A 15405-nucleotide genomic window follows, 5' to 3' on the forward strand; every position below is an offset into this window, starting at 1 on the left:
ACAAAAGACTTCAGCTCCAATGCCATTATTCATTATTCATAGTGTTTGCTTCTGCACCATTTGTGTTTTTTTTTTTTTATTCTATGTACAAGCAGTAATTCATATACTCAGCAAATGGCCATTTGTCAATAATTTAACAATGAATCCGTTTCAAGTCAGGTGAACGTGGTTGCAGATAAGGCAGGTGAAAAGATGGCTTTTTAGGCCCCGTTTCTAACAGATTGCATTACAGAGCAGGGGTTTTGTTCTCAGTAAAAATTGGACAAAACATTTTTATTTTTTTCTTACCCCACCCACCCTTCCCCTCCCCTTTCCCCGCCCCGTTAACCCAACAGTTCCACTTTTTAAGTCCTATTCACATTGCTTTTTCCCTCACTTTCTTTGAACACCGACGTCATCGTATCCGTACGCAGTAATAATTACATGTTAACCGTAGCTTAAAAAGCAGAAAGAATTTATCGACACACATCTCCATCGCTAACAAACACACACACACACGTGATTATCGTCCCTACGTGTGAAAATGCAAAGCGCTCTGATCTGAGGAGGAGTCTGATTTGAGGGGATTTGGACGGGGGGAGGGGTCGGTTAGGGGAGCTACGTGCACTGTGGTAGTCCAGCAGAGTGAAGAGAGGGCTTAGTGGGACCCCCCCCCCCCCCTCCCTCCGCTGCCCACCTACACCCAGACTCCTGCTCATTGCCCCCCCGCCCACCCAGCACTGCGCGTGGAGCTGCTAAGTGCGATGAACCTCTTGCACCCGGAGATGAGTGGACAATAAGAACGCAATTTACATGGATTATATTAGTCTTTATTTAAACTGTTATTCATCTCACACATTAGATAATTGCATTTCAAATTGTTATTCATCTGTCTATGTATCATGTCATTATGAAATTCCTTTGGTCCTTCAATAAATAAAACTAAGATATCATATACACATTTATTCTTTATACAATTTCATACAGTTAAAAGGAAAATTATGTTGGTCTAGTATCAGCTAAGATGAAAGTGAATTAAAACCCTTAAATAAGCCTTGCTGTTATAAAATTTGAAAGAACAACTGTTTTCCTATTTACTACTGCAATATTATTATTTATTTTTTTTTTGCCTTCAATGACAGGAGTCTTAAATTAATTCAAATATAAAAAAAAAAAAAAAAAAGTCAATTGAATTGTCATTCTTTGTATAAAATAAAAAATATAAAATAAAAAATGGTTCTTTCCACTTGTTTTTCTGGGGTTGACTTCAGGACCACAACGCAAGTAGAAAATGAAATCGATTCACAACAGCTCGACACAACAGGTCTATTTTAACAGTTCAATGTGGTTTCACCAAGTGGAACTGCGCGTGTAACCAACCCTTCAGTCACGACAGGAAAAATAATAAAAAATAAAATAAAATAAAATAAACCCCACCTCTGGCTCTAGAGCTGAGAGGACAGCTCTACCTTCTACCGGAAAAACTCAAATTATGCAAGTACGGAATGCAGAAAATACCAACAGCTTTTTAGTGTTTTACACAACAGCCTACACTGTACAGTTAAGGACATAAGATACTGTATAAGAGAGCTGCTATAGCATACTAAAATCATAAGACAGTCTAAGTTGAAAGAAAAAAAGGGGTGTCAGGTGTCTGGACTTCAGGTGACGTTCTTCTGATGCACCTGTGACCTGTACAGGAAAGGTAGAGGGACCTGGTTGGAGGTCCTGACAGTGTTCAGGGTGAGAGACAGTGTTGTTGAGAAAAGTGAATGAGAATCTGATTCATCAGCACTTTGTCACATTGAGTGAACGGGCAATCCCAGATCTGCAAAAAAAACGCTTCACAGTGTATCTAGCACCAGTGTCTGTATATATATGTGTGTGTGTGGTGTGTGTGTGTGTGTGTGTTGTCCAATAATTCTCAGCTGTAATAAAAACACTGAAAGAACGATCGATCGGCAGAGCTACACGGCGAAGCGTCAACATAAAAAGGAGAATATCAAAGTATACAGGTGCAACAGGTAATAAATAAGGGTAATAATAGTTTAAAGTTATTAAAATGGTGGTGGTTATTGTGCCCAGCGGAGAATTCTTCTTTACAAAAACAAAAACAAAAAAAAACAAAAAAAACGAATGTCGACTTGGCCTCACATCCACGTACAAATATAAAACAATACATACAAGTGTCTGGATGCTACCGCGGTGGGGGGGGGGGTTGGCGAGGTGGGGTGGAGGAGGAGGAGGAGGAGGAGGGTGGGGGCGTTAATCCGTGTAGCCCAGCTCTCCTTGCCTGTGCCAAGAGTGTAACCACGAGGGAAGTTCCCCAAGCAGGGTGCGTTCTTTTTCTTTTTTTATTCCCCCGACAGGCGCACCGCACTGCTCCTCTCAGCATCCGAGTGAGGGGGGTAGGGGTGATGGAATGGAGGCAGGGCGGGAGGGCAGTGATGGGACAGGTGAAATCTCTCCCCCCTATGGGATCCATAGTGTCCAGAAATGTGGGGACGAGGGGGGGGGGGGGGAGCGGAGCGGGACGAGGACTCGGGGTTTGGGTAAAGAAAGGAGCGGGGGCCTCAGAACGATTCGTCGTGCCCCAGAGAGAGGTCCCCTTTAGGGGTGGAGGCGCGCGACGAGCCTTTGTCCATGCTCTCGGAGCCGGAGCTCTGGTGCTGCTGTTCAGAGCCTGCGCTTGATGTGATGGTGGACGAGGACGTGGAGGAGGAGCGGGTCTTCTCCTTAAAGTCTGTTATGATCACGGTCACGTTGCCTACGGTGATGGCCAGCTGCTGAGCGGTACTCCGGTCTATGTTCTTCAGTTTGGGCCTGAGGAGCAGAGACAGGAGGGTGAGGGGGGGAACAACTAATGTTAATAGAGTGAATTACCAAACACTAATATGTGCATCTCTGCAACAACAAAGGGGGAGGGGGGGTTCCAGCACTGTGGGGGCGGTTACACTAAACTGCTCACTTCACTTGGTGACACATGAACACTCAGAACAAGTGTACGAAGAGTGAGAGTGGGTGTTTAGTGTAAAAGATCCCTTGTGAATCATTTTAGGGTTTCCCACTAACCCTGTACTGCATGAGTTTCTCTAACAAGAAGTGCTGCGTAGTCATGGAAGTGAAACCACAACACGCAGAGACAGGAGGAGGTGCTACACACCTGGAAATGTGAGAGTTCTTGTTGGTCTTGGTTGTCGACTTGCCAGACTGTATGCTGTGTTTGTCACTGGGTGAACTTTGATGGTTGTCTGACTTGGGTCTGAGGGAAACAGAGAGGATTAGTACCAGCACAGCAGACACCCAGAGACACATGTGGAGCTGTGACACACTGACGTGAACACTGACCTGGTCTTTTTGCTGCCGGGCTTCTTCGTGACAGCTGGGCTGATGTCCTTCTCTCTGTCGGGTTTGTCTATGACTGGTAGCTCCTTGTCGCTCTTGTCCTTCTCAGGTGTCTCCACCTCCGGCCTCACCGTCTCCGGACGCTCACCCTCTGGGCGCCCCTCTCCGTTGGCTCGCTCGGCCTCGCCGTCCGGGCGCTCCTTGTCCGTGCGGTCACTCCTTTCTCTCCGCTCCTTCTTGGGCGGAGGAGGCATCGGATACTGCTGAGCCACCTGCTGAGCAACCAGCTGGGAGTTGATCCTGGGTTTCCTGTGGAGGAGATCCAAGGCACAAACATGGATTAGCCTCGTAGTGGAGCGATGAGCAGACTCTGGCCGAGCACCAGCGCCGCTCACACACTGAACTTGGAGGCCGGCAAGGGAAAGGGGTGACTGCTGCTCCCAGCTGCTGCATAGGTAGCACCACGCAGTCGCTTCCTGGCGGAGCAGCTCTGTTTTGAGGGCTAATCTCATTAGCTCACGGCCGTAATAAAATGAATGCACAGGATCACAAGGTGGGACATTTGCTGCACGTCACTTAGGTCCTCTAATCTGATTACTGCGGGGTTGGCCCCATTTGTCACAGGCTGAGATTCAGTTGGACATGGTGCTGCTGCTCCGCTCGCTGAGCTCACCAGCGACCACTAATTCTGCAACCGCACGATCACAAACCGTTAACATATTTGAGTTTGATCGTCCCCTTTTTACAGCCAAGATGATACATGTCCCATGCCACATTTAATTACCCTAAAAAAGAGGGTTTGCATAAAACCTCTCTGGAGACTTCATCTGTGGTGCAACGCCGCCGAGCTGCAAACAAACAAGGGCAACGTCTTTCTTCATCAGCCGTGCAGATGTGCTTGAAACTGTGAGGCAAAATGCTAACCCAAAGTCCAAGTGCCTAAGAAGCCAACACACACACACACACACACACACACACACCTGCAGCATAATGGACACCAGCTGGCAGCATCTGGGGGGGAAGCAGAAGACCTCTGGGGAGAGAGAAGGATGACTGCAGCCCTCCAGAGAATCAAACGGCAGCCAGCAACACGGATAATCACAAGCCAGCAGCGGGCAAGCATGGCGAGGAGTAAACCACAAGTACGCTCATACACACAAAAACACGCACTTGAAAAGCTTAGCGTGCAAACAAACACTCTGGCACAGCTCGGCGGCTGCTCGGGACGCCATTTCAACAGGAACGGCAACAAGTTACACTAGCTAGGTATGTGTACAACACCTCCGGAGCTAAGCCTAATCTTGGCAGGAAGAGTTTTTGAGATCCTTGATCTCTAACTGCTTCAGGAGACCTGTGGTCAATCAGCATCAGCTCCGATAAACAAATGTAGAAACTCTAGTGTGTCGGATGGATTTCAGTGGGTTTTCTGTAAAGAGAGGTTTTCAGACAGCCCGTTTAAATGGTTAGCCTCAGTCTTTTAATTTGGTAACATCACACACTGAGCCCGGTTACTCTTGTTTCTTTAATTTAAATCCTCAAGTGCCTTTCACAATCGACTCTCCGCTCCCCAAGTCTCTCAAGCTTTTCAGAAACCTAGTACCTATAAACTCAGAGTGTTGTCCGTGTTTTCCTTTATTTTCCACTTCAATTCTCACAAAACTTTTTTTTCCCCCTCCAGCTGCTCCATCAAACTCATTTAGCGTCCTCCTGCTGTGACCTATTGCAGACTGAGAGAGGCTCTCCTTGAAGACGAGGAGGGAGTGGGGGCATGCAGCTGATCAGAAGGCAATCAATTGGGGTATAATAGAGCATCATGTCGTAACGCTCGCGCTACACTCCGATCAATACACCAGCTGTGGTGAATGCCGATGAGCGGCTGGGCTGTTTATCCGGCATCCATTAGCTGCTGTGGTTCTCTGGAGCTTGGGGGTTTTCTGCTCGCTGCCGTTGCGTGAGGCCTCGCAGAAGATCACAGCTAGGAGTGATATTTTCCATCATTTTAACAGTCGACGGGTCGTTAGTGACGCCATCGGGTGTGCGCACTACGTCACGCAACGTCACAGTAAATAATGTTTCGCCGTAGTCGATTGAACTAGCTCAGGGTGAGGCGTCTCACATTTTCCCGACTCGTTGATTCGGCGACAGCACATGCACGCCAGGAACAGAAGGGGAAGCAGCAACGTGGAAGAGGCACTAACGTGGAACAAAAAGGTCCAAAGTTTGGGAACATTTCATACTCGGAACAACCAAGAAAACTCTCAAATGCAAGATTTGTAAAGTGCAACTCGCGCACCGTGGAGCCACCTCAGCTACGCGTGAACATTTGAAGAGGAAACACATTTTAGAAGATTCAGACGCACCTTGGTTGAATAGTAATAGTAATAGCGCCCATGCTGCAGGCGGAGCAACAATAAGTTTATTTTATTGTTGCTAATAAATAAGAGCCATTGTTTGTTTTTTTGTGCAATTCCTAATCCGACTAGCCGACTAGTCATCCTGTGTCCTCGTCCCATTAAGCTGATCTTTGGTCAGTCAAACTTAACTGAGCAGAGTTTTTAAATATGAAAAGGATCAGATAACTGTGGTGGACGTGAGGGAGCTGTGGCTTATATAGACACAGATACCGTATAGGACTGAATTTGTGTATGTATGTCGAGCAAATGCAAATAAGGCCACGTTGAATAAGCTGCGGCATTTAAGACGAATGTCAGATGACGTTAACGTGACTTCTACCATACTTTTGTGCGTGGTTTTCCCTCTCCCTGCCCTGTTCTGTCCTGTTCTGATGACACAGTGGGAATCCGGCAGGTCTCTGGAGTACCGCTGAATTCTTGATCCAGTGTCAACATCTTGAGGGAAATCACAAGCATGCCACCGCCGAGAAAGTATGGGAAAGAATTCAAGCTCTGAGGAGGCAGCTTGAGCTACAGGAAGAAAAAAAATAAAAACCCAGCAGCGATCAAAGCTACCATGAAGACATGTGCTCACCCACATATACTCTCTAACCCACAGCCATGAGTAAACAGACTGTGAACACAAGGCAGCATCCAACGGGAACCAGAAACGATTTTGTTTGGCAGTGAGAGCTGCGAGTTGAGGAGGTAGTGAATGGACTGAGTGAAGAGCTCCACACCTCCTTTGTCCGTCGCGGAGTTGATGCCCCGGTCGGAGCCTGAGATCTGTGTCGGCGGCAGCAGTGGAGTCGGAAGCAGCCTCGGTAGTTGGGCAGTGATTCGGTGCCAGCTGTAAGCCAGCCATTAGTTGCTGCTGGCGTGATAGTGCCGCCCGCCGCTCTCTTTGGCCCAATTATTTATTTACCGACTGCACATCATGACTTTGCCACAACGCTGCTCTGTGACTCATTAACACGGCTTCTGATTCGGCACGGCGCTAAAACTGTAATGGTTACGAATCCCTGAACGCTAAAAAAAAAAAAAAATATCCAAATTTATCTGAATAATTTACGACGGCTTATATTTGAACCGTTCAGTTCGGAGAAATTAAACGACAGCTGAACCGTATTGTTTTACAAACTTCTAAATCGAGTGGGAAAAACATCTATAAAAGCACAAGAGCCGCTGGAAATGGTACCGGGAGCAGGACCAGGAGTGAACCCCGGGGTCCAATTGTAGAAACTGCTCCAACCGCCCACCGCTGCCAGTATATTCCTGGGGAATCAGAGTGTGTGTGTGTGTGTGTGTGTGTGTGTGTGTGTGTGTGTGTGCAGGTGTCAAGTGTGCAAAGCCTGCTGCTGAATCGTTTCCCACTGTGAGGGCGTACAGCATATTACCTCCCCTTCACACAACAATAGGCAGTGATTGACAGCTCCTCCTCTGCTTGCCCCTAAATTCCACCGTCTGGTGGAGGGAGGAGTGGGGAGGGGGCTCCCTACGCGGGATGCCCTGAAATAACTATTATCATGCTTAAAAGCTCCTAATTCAGTCAGACTAACACCCATAGTTAGACTGCTGCACTCAGCCTGATCTGTCACACCGCCGCTCAGCTGTTGCTCTCGCTGGTTAGGAGCAGCAGAGCAAAAGCTGAAGGTGCTGTTTCAGGAGTGGGTGGGTGGGTTGGTTGGTAGGGTGGGGGGCGATCTTTCTACAGGCACTGAAAACAATGAGCCTGAGCACTTCATGGAGAGACTGAGTAATGAAGAGAGCGAACAAGCGATGGAGAGTGAGATACAGAGAGGGAGACGAAGGAAAGCCCTCATTAACACAGCTCTTTTATTTGAAGTGCTGTGTGGAGGACAAGCAATTATTTCCTGCCAGGCTGAGTGAATGCAGCGGCGTAACTGCTGAGCGAAAAGGAGAGGAGAGAGACGAGAGGTCTTCGACGAAGGATGGCCCGCGAAAGAGCTCAGGCTATTAAACATCAGCCGCACGTTGTATAAATAACCGCAGCTACACACACACAGAAAAATAAAAAATCTTGCTCGTTGTCCGCAGTGTGACTCCTCTACTCCTGATGACCTGGATTCCCTACACACACACAGGACTGAGAGAGACCGTTCGCCGCAGATCCAGCCCGGAGCACACGTTTCAGATCCAACATGTGAGCATGCCACAGGGCTCCAGTTAGCTCAGATCACACCACCTCCCTGTGACGCTCTGGCAGCCATCGAAGTGATGAGCTACATGCGCTCGTCTTGTGTCAACACTTGCTTTACGCCTTGATCATTACGTAGAAACACATGATGAACCTCCTCCCCTCCCTCTCCTCCTCCCTACCAGTATGAAAGGGCGACGGAGCAAAGCCCGGATCCGCCTGCGACGCTACGAATGTTTAAACCAGTCCGCTGGTGCATTTGTCTGCGTGCTCTATTGTTCTATACAAGACTCTACAGAATCACTTGAAGCGCTGCACGGCTCCTGACTCAATTCACAGGTGCAAAAAGGTGGTGTGTGTGTGTGTGTGTAAGGTAGTAATGAGAAAATAGCTCAACTAGTTTCAGTTGTTCTCTATTTTTATGTTTAATAGGAACAAAGATGAGTCAGTCAGCAAAAAAATGAATCAGCAGCTATCTGAAGTAAGGGATTTGAGGTTACAAGCAGTTCGATTATTATATTATAAATGTATTATACATTGAAAACTTGTTGACATCCACAACGTGTTTAGTAAAAATCAACAGCTCAAAAGATGCTCAATTTGCCCGTCACAGCTAATACAACACCTCATGTAATGTTATGTTACAAACTAATAACAGAAACATGTATTTTAAGCCTGAATGTGACTCAAGAGTGCGTCACAAAATGAGTCACATCACCACAGTGCGTACGTTTGATAATGGTCGCAAACACTGAGGCGTCAACGGAATATTTAATATAAATGTATATCATACTGGAAACATTATCACTGGTTTATTTATGCGGGAATGTTTCTGCTGGGCTGCGAAACTTTGGGTCTGTTCAGACCTTACGTTAAGACCCGATCTCAAGCTTTAGGTACGCGAGTTCAGACCTGGTATTAAACATGCGTCTCCAGATCCGATCTCGGTTTCTCTCTCTATGTAAATAAACCCCCGACATCATCTGGGGCGCAGGAGAATAGTTTAACAGCTGATGTCTCTTCTACCGCTGCTCCAGAACCGAGAACAGAGGTGTTTTATGTGTGTGTGTCATGACTTTGGCTTCACACGTCAAGTTATTATTTATTTATCTCCACCCTGACGTTAGTTAGACCTGCACAGAACACAGATTATGACTCCAGCCCTGGAAGTTTCTTACTTAGATTCATTTATGTTTTTAGTTAGTTAACAGCTACAAGGACAGAATATCTTAAAAGGCTCTCATTACTAGTGAACAAACATCACTTTTGCTGCTTTATCCTTCTCAGCCTTTCAGGATTTCTCAGGGAGAGTCCCGAGTCTGACTTGACTGAAGCAGAGTTGTCACCTCCAGCCATCCATGGGTAAAAAAGAAAATGTGTGTGAGTGAGTGTTCTGGGGTTGAAGCTGAATGAAGATAGCACCCCAAGAGCAGCCTGGGGCTATAGCTCTTCTTAATTCATTCCCACTGCCCACCAGAGGCATTAAGCATTCATCCCATCATCTGCCCCCTTCCAGTCAGGATTTTGAGGGCTTAATGTTGCTGTCACTGCTGCCACTGACACCCCACCCCTTAGGACAAGACGAGAAGACGACACCTGCTCAGCAGATCAGCTAGCAATGATCAAAGATGAATACTGTTGCTGCTGCAAAACACATGACACCTTTTTTCTTTTTCTTACGTTCTGGCAGGTGGTCGAGGCTGGAAATTCACTAATGTTTGTAATTAATGACTTTGTTGTGTTCCTTCGTTATGCGTTTAATTTGTCACTGACTTTGTCTTAACAGCTTTGTGCAATTACAAGAATAAGAGGAACACATGACACTGACAGGAAGAAAGAAAGTGAGAGAAATCCTTTTTTTTCCAGGTGATGCCGTCTCGTAATTTGACAACGTGAAAGCACAGACTGCTGCTTGACCCAATTAAGACTGCCTAATTAATTTTTAACGACCTGTAGTTACACGCTGAAAGTGTGAGGAGAAGCGGGAGAAGGTGAGAAACATTAATCACTGTCTGATGAAGCTGCTATAGACATACTTCCACAACTCATTTTATAATAAAGACGGCTCTTATTCACAACTACGAGCGCAGAATAAACTCAAAAATATTGATTTGATTTCCATAAAAATATTCACTCAGCCTCTGGTATGTAGCATCTGCCACATTCAGCCGATCATTTCCCCCAGAGCACATTTGCTATTCCGTTGCTCCACAAAAAAACACAGTTCACCTGTTACAACAAGGTGCGTGTTGCCTTTGAGAGAGAGCACGTTCACCAACAGACAAATGTTTCAGCGCTGCAGAATAAATATGAGCTAGCTGCTTTTGATGTACTCCACCACAAGGCGATGTTCAATTTAACCAAAGAAGGCAAACAGTGGTTTTCCAGAGAGCGTCTGCGCTTCACACCTAGACCCACGAACAACATCACCGCGAAGGATGTAGGGCCTGTTCAGACCAGGTGTGAACCCAGGACGCATTGAGCTCGCATATGACAGATCCAACCTCTGACCACATTTGGAAGATGGTCACGTGTCCTCATTACCTTCTTTGGTAGTGTGAACACACAATGAACAGGGCCACATTAAAGACCAACTATACTCCTGCGTCTGCAGAGTTTAAATCATAAATTCAGACAAAAACACACAACTGCTTCTATAAATGATCACCTAAAAAGGGATGCCTGTTCATTAGTAATGAGACCCTATTAAAATATTCTGTCCATGTAACTGTTAACTAACTAAAAAAATTAAGAATTTACAAATGAAAGCATTTAACATGAGTGCGATTCTGTGTTAATTATTGATGTGATTTTGTTGATGTACGAGGAGCCGCGTGTGGTTAAGTACTTCCTCAATCACCGGTGTTTTTATTTACATTTAACTTGTGCCACAGTCATGACGCACACACACACACACACACACACATAAAACAGCGCTGTTCTCGGTTCGGGAGCAGCGGCAGAGATCCGCCGCTACAACATCCTATTGCTCCCTCAGATGACGTCTGGGTTTATTTACATAAATAAAGAGCGAGAAACCGCGATCGGACGTGGAGGCGCATTTTGAAGACGCAGGTTAATGCCAAGTCTGGACACGCGTACCTAAAGCTGGTCAACTGCGATCATCGGATAGCCCAGATCAGATCTTAATGCAAGGTCCGAACAGGCCTGCAGTGTGTCTTGATCCTAGCCCCGACTAAAAATGATTGAAACACGTGTTAGTCCAACACAACACGATTCATTAGCGCTACAAACCACAGGCTCTAAAATGAAACAGTTGAATCAACAGCCCTCTCAGCTATTTTAAACAACCATAGCCTGCGCGAAGCCAAGATCCAGTGCAGGACTGCTGTGTTAGTGTGCGGCCGTTTCCACCAGTGTACCTAATGAACTGGTAAGTGACTGAGAAGTCAGGAATTCAAAGAGGAAATGTCTGACTTTGTGCATACTGCTACGTGTAAAAGTACTTTATCTCTGCACTGACAGGTCTTACCTTGAATGCCCTCTCAGGCTACGAGCAGTCTGGCGGTCTGCAGGAGACTGACAGCAAATCACTGCGAAGGCATTACGCACATATGAGCTCCTTCATCAGCAGCACTGTCACATCGCTCAGTATCGCTCGTTTGTTTTCCTCTCCTCTAGCCTTCTCTTTGTCTTTCCTCCCTGCCCACCAAAACAATCTTTGCCTGAATACTGCAGACTTTAAGCAGGTATTTTCTTCTTCTTCTTCTTCAACATCTCTTCACTCGCTCCTGTCAAGAAGACCCTGCCGTCGCCGCAACTTCACAGCTGACCCCGTCATATTCTTGCATGTGTGTGCTCTGGTATGAGCAAAGAAAGCCTCGGTATGCGACTTGCTAGACGGATCAAGAAGCTGCACCGCACCTTGTGTGGTACACACATGGGAGCAACATCTAGCGTCAAGGAAAACAGAAACAAGATGTGGTGAAACCTGACACTGAGAGGTCAAACAAAAACTCAAGTCTACCTAAACCGATGTGATTTATCCTGGAATAGGGAAAACGGTCAACCAGTGGCGAGTAAGATGGTGCGATTGTTGTCCCACGGATGGATGGATGGATGGTGGTGGTGGGAACAGAAGAGGCTGTCCAGTCTCCCCCTCCCTGGGTAATGATGTGCTTCGCTCTGCTTTTTGCCCCTGGAGACTCTCGGCTGATTGAGCACATCCTCCTTAGAGCCATGCCCCCCTCTACTCCACACGCGCACATATATATATATATATATATATAAAAACGTCCAGACACTACACTCCCCCTATGTCCCTTTGCTGTTCTGTTTCCCTCCTTGTCCTCTTTTGCCCTCTTCTTCTCCTTACTCCTGAGCTAGCTGCGACTCCGCACTCAACAACTCCCTCGCTCCCTCTCTCCTTGTCCTCATATGCCTTCTACAGCCGGAGACTGCTCGCTCGCTCGCTCACTCGCTGGCTGGCTGGCTGTCGCACTCATTTGCTTGCCTCATTTTTTTTTTTTTTTTTCTTCCTCCCCTCCTGAATGGGAGGAGCCCCGGATTCAACAAGCTCTCTCAACATTTCTCTGTTTTTGTCAGATTGCCAAATTGGCTATTGTATTTAATCACTCACACGCTGCCAAATCCCATGAAGTAATTAAGAACTTTTAAATCCTCCAATTAACATGTAAAGATTAGGGGCTACGCGCTCGTGCTCAGGGCTTTAGTGCAGATGCCGATAATGCTGGATAAGCAAAAGCAGTTTCCTCTGAGGGGGGGGGGGGGGGGCTGCCACGGGGGCAGGGGCTGGGCGAGGGAGCGCGGATGTAAATTGAACGCCGGCATGTCCCCTCTTATGTAACTCCATTATGCTCGACAATTTGCCTTAATGTGACAGTGGTAGAATCTACGGATTATAATGACTCTGTTCCATCATTGTAAAAGACAGACAAGCAAGCACACACACACTGCAATCATTTTACAATAACCGCGCTGCTTTAACACACACACACTTTTACTTTTCTCTAAACCGTGTCTTTAGGTTGAGGTTGTCATTTATCCATTATAATTCTGCTTATCCATTCTTCCTCAACTTGCACAGTAAGCAGATTAGGGGCTTCCCCCAATATGGTGTTATCATAAAGCCACACATTAGCATCTGTAATATCAGGAGTCCGGGACAAATACAGTAACTTGTGACTTGTGTGTGTGTTTGCCACAGCACACACACACACACACACACAAGGCCCTTTAAATCAGGGAATTCGCCAAACAAAAGCTACGATCACGATCCACCTCCTCCTCTTTTAATCCCGCTGTCTACACGCACTGTGTAGTGGTGACAGAAATACACACACATGTTCTGCTCAAACGGTGGTTGTAAAAACATTTCCGACTATTTAAGCTTTTTATTTATTTATTTATTTTTTTAATGAAGCCAGCGCGTTGCATTTTGCCAACATGTGACAGATTAATTCTGTTTAACATAAAACAGAGATGAAAGATTCTTGAATTGCCAGACTACAGAGCGCAGATAAGAGCAAAGCAGTCAAAGACGGAGGTACCTCAAGACTTCCTGTGATCCCCCACCATCAATCAACTTTAGAGGGCTCCTAATGGTTTCGCTCTGGGCCCCGGGGCTGCCAGAGGTGCATACCAAACACCACCACAAAGCAGCAAACTGACGCACAGCAACGCAGTGTCACGTTCACACAGCGATCGGGTTCAGGTGCCAGAAACATTTAAATAATACGACAGCATCCGCCTCACGGAGGATGCTAATGCAAGCCCTTCTCCGATTACCAACGAGGCGGGCACTGAATGTGGAGGCTCAACACTTGGGCTACTTGGACTTGTAGATTAGCAGCGAGGTCAGGTGCGCAAAAAAAAAGTGCTTTCTTGTTTAAGAGTCAGAGCAGCAGAGGCTAGATTTAGCCTACTTGGGTATCATGTTTCATCACCGAGCTGGACTGGGTCAACAGGTTCGTTAGGCTGCGTTCTTCTTCCCGGGGAGAACGGGGGCCTCTCCCTGCCTGCATGCTGATGCCACAGCCAGCGTTTTGCTCTCGTTAACATACATTCTTGTGCCACTAATAGCACAAGTCAGAGCTACCTCAACACCGGCTACCACTGGCAGGGGAGACAACGTGTGACTCGAGCCTCACCAGGCTGTAACAGATCTGTGAATCTGTGGATCATATCGTGTGTGTGTTGAAATATTCATCTGGCTCTATCGTCATCCGCTACGATTTACTACATCAACACCTTCTCAGAAATAATAGAGCTGCTTGATTTGACTGTGATGACCCGTAAAAAGAAATCTATATCGCGTGGGGGGGAAAACAAAAACCTGATCATATCAGTGTGACAGCACAAATCAATACAGACGCTCACCTCATCTCATAGTAAACACAAACCGACGAGTCAAATCAAACTGCAATGTTGACACCTACCGGCAGCGAGGAGCTCTAATTAGTGAACACATGTGTCCTCGTGCATAAGCCCCAGATAAAAGCAGACAAAGACAAAACATCCACACACAGCCTCAAGTGTGAATCATTCAGCTGAGAGCATCTTGCTTCGTCCTAAGCTTTAGCCGGAACACATCAAACAGCGGAGAAAAGACGGGCTAATTAGCGCTCATTAGAATAAGAGGCAGCGCCACAGCTACCACAGCCGCATTAATCAAAGGTTAACTATTCAGATCAAGCAGGAATGCGCGACAACAACTCCCAAGGATGTCGTGCGCTCTCATTTACCGACCAGACGCGACTAGGCTGCCGTCAAAAGCACATGGGCAGGATGGTTACGACAAAGCCTCTGCTTCCTGCTTTCACACACGCGCGCTCAGCCTCCATCATCAGCTGTGGTCTTAAGTTTACACGCTGCTGGAAAAAAAAAAAATAAAAAAACTACACAGGGAGGCGGGGAGGAACCAGATGATTAATGAGGTTGGGTTTAATCTTTTGGATTCTGGGTGAACCTGCGACACTTGCTGCGGTTTGCCCAGAGCGTCGATCAAGTCGCTTATTGTGAAACCACAGCTGGAAAGGTTAGAGTGCAGGGGGACTTGTCAACAAACCCACTGATGACTCATCCGTCGCTCCGTCTCATCATGCAACTCATGACACGAGCAAACAAACCACCATCAAAAACATTCCGCAGAAACGAAGTGGGCGTCAGCAGACACGCCAAAAACCGAAAGGGAATCCCATCGCAATATTCACGTTAGACAGTGATTTCATCACAGTTTCCCGTCAAGTCTTCCGCTGACATCACAAAAAAAATTTCTCTTCAGTTATATTAAGGGGAAACGTCTCGGACGACCAGCCCTGTTACTATAAATGCTGATATTAATCTGGAGAAACATCTGACAGCTCTTGTCGGGGAAAAAGCAAGTCTGAGTTTGAGGAGTTTTGAAAATGATTCATAATTGATTAATGCGTGGACAGACGTTGAGAAAATACCCAGACCTGCCACAACATTAAAACCACTGACAGGAGAAGAAAATAACACTGATCATCTTGTGACAATACAGTGTTCTGCTGGGAAACTTCTGGACCT

At 46.5% G+C, this 15405-nt stretch overlaps 1 protein-coding gene across 1 annotated transcript in view; it reads right to left on the reverse strand.

Moving 5' to 3' along the window:
* Positions 1 to 726: 726 nt before the first annotated feature.
* shq1 (SHQ1, H/ACA ribonucleoprotein assembly factor) overlaps positions 727 to 15405 on the reverse strand; it is a 76972-nt gene continuing 62293 nt past the window's right edge. The window contains exons 13-15 of the mRNA XM_084543243.1: positions 3328 to 3633; positions 3143 to 3241; positions 727 to 2802 (exon numbers count right to left, since the gene is read on the reverse strand). Of these exons, the coding sequence (XP_084399369.1) occupies positions 2553 to 2802; positions 3143 to 3241; positions 3328 to 3633 (655 nt within the window). The 3' untranslated portion in view covers positions 727 to 2552. The remainder of the gene's footprint in view (positions 2803 to 3142; positions 3242 to 3327; positions 3634 to 15405) is intronic.

Source organism: Chelon labrosus (assembly GCF_963514085.1).
Source record: "Chelon labrosus genome assembly, chromosome: 4".
Classification (NCBI taxonomy): domain Eukaryota; kingdom Metazoa; phylum Chordata; class Actinopteri; order Mugiliformes; family Mugilidae; genus Chelon; species Chelon labrosus.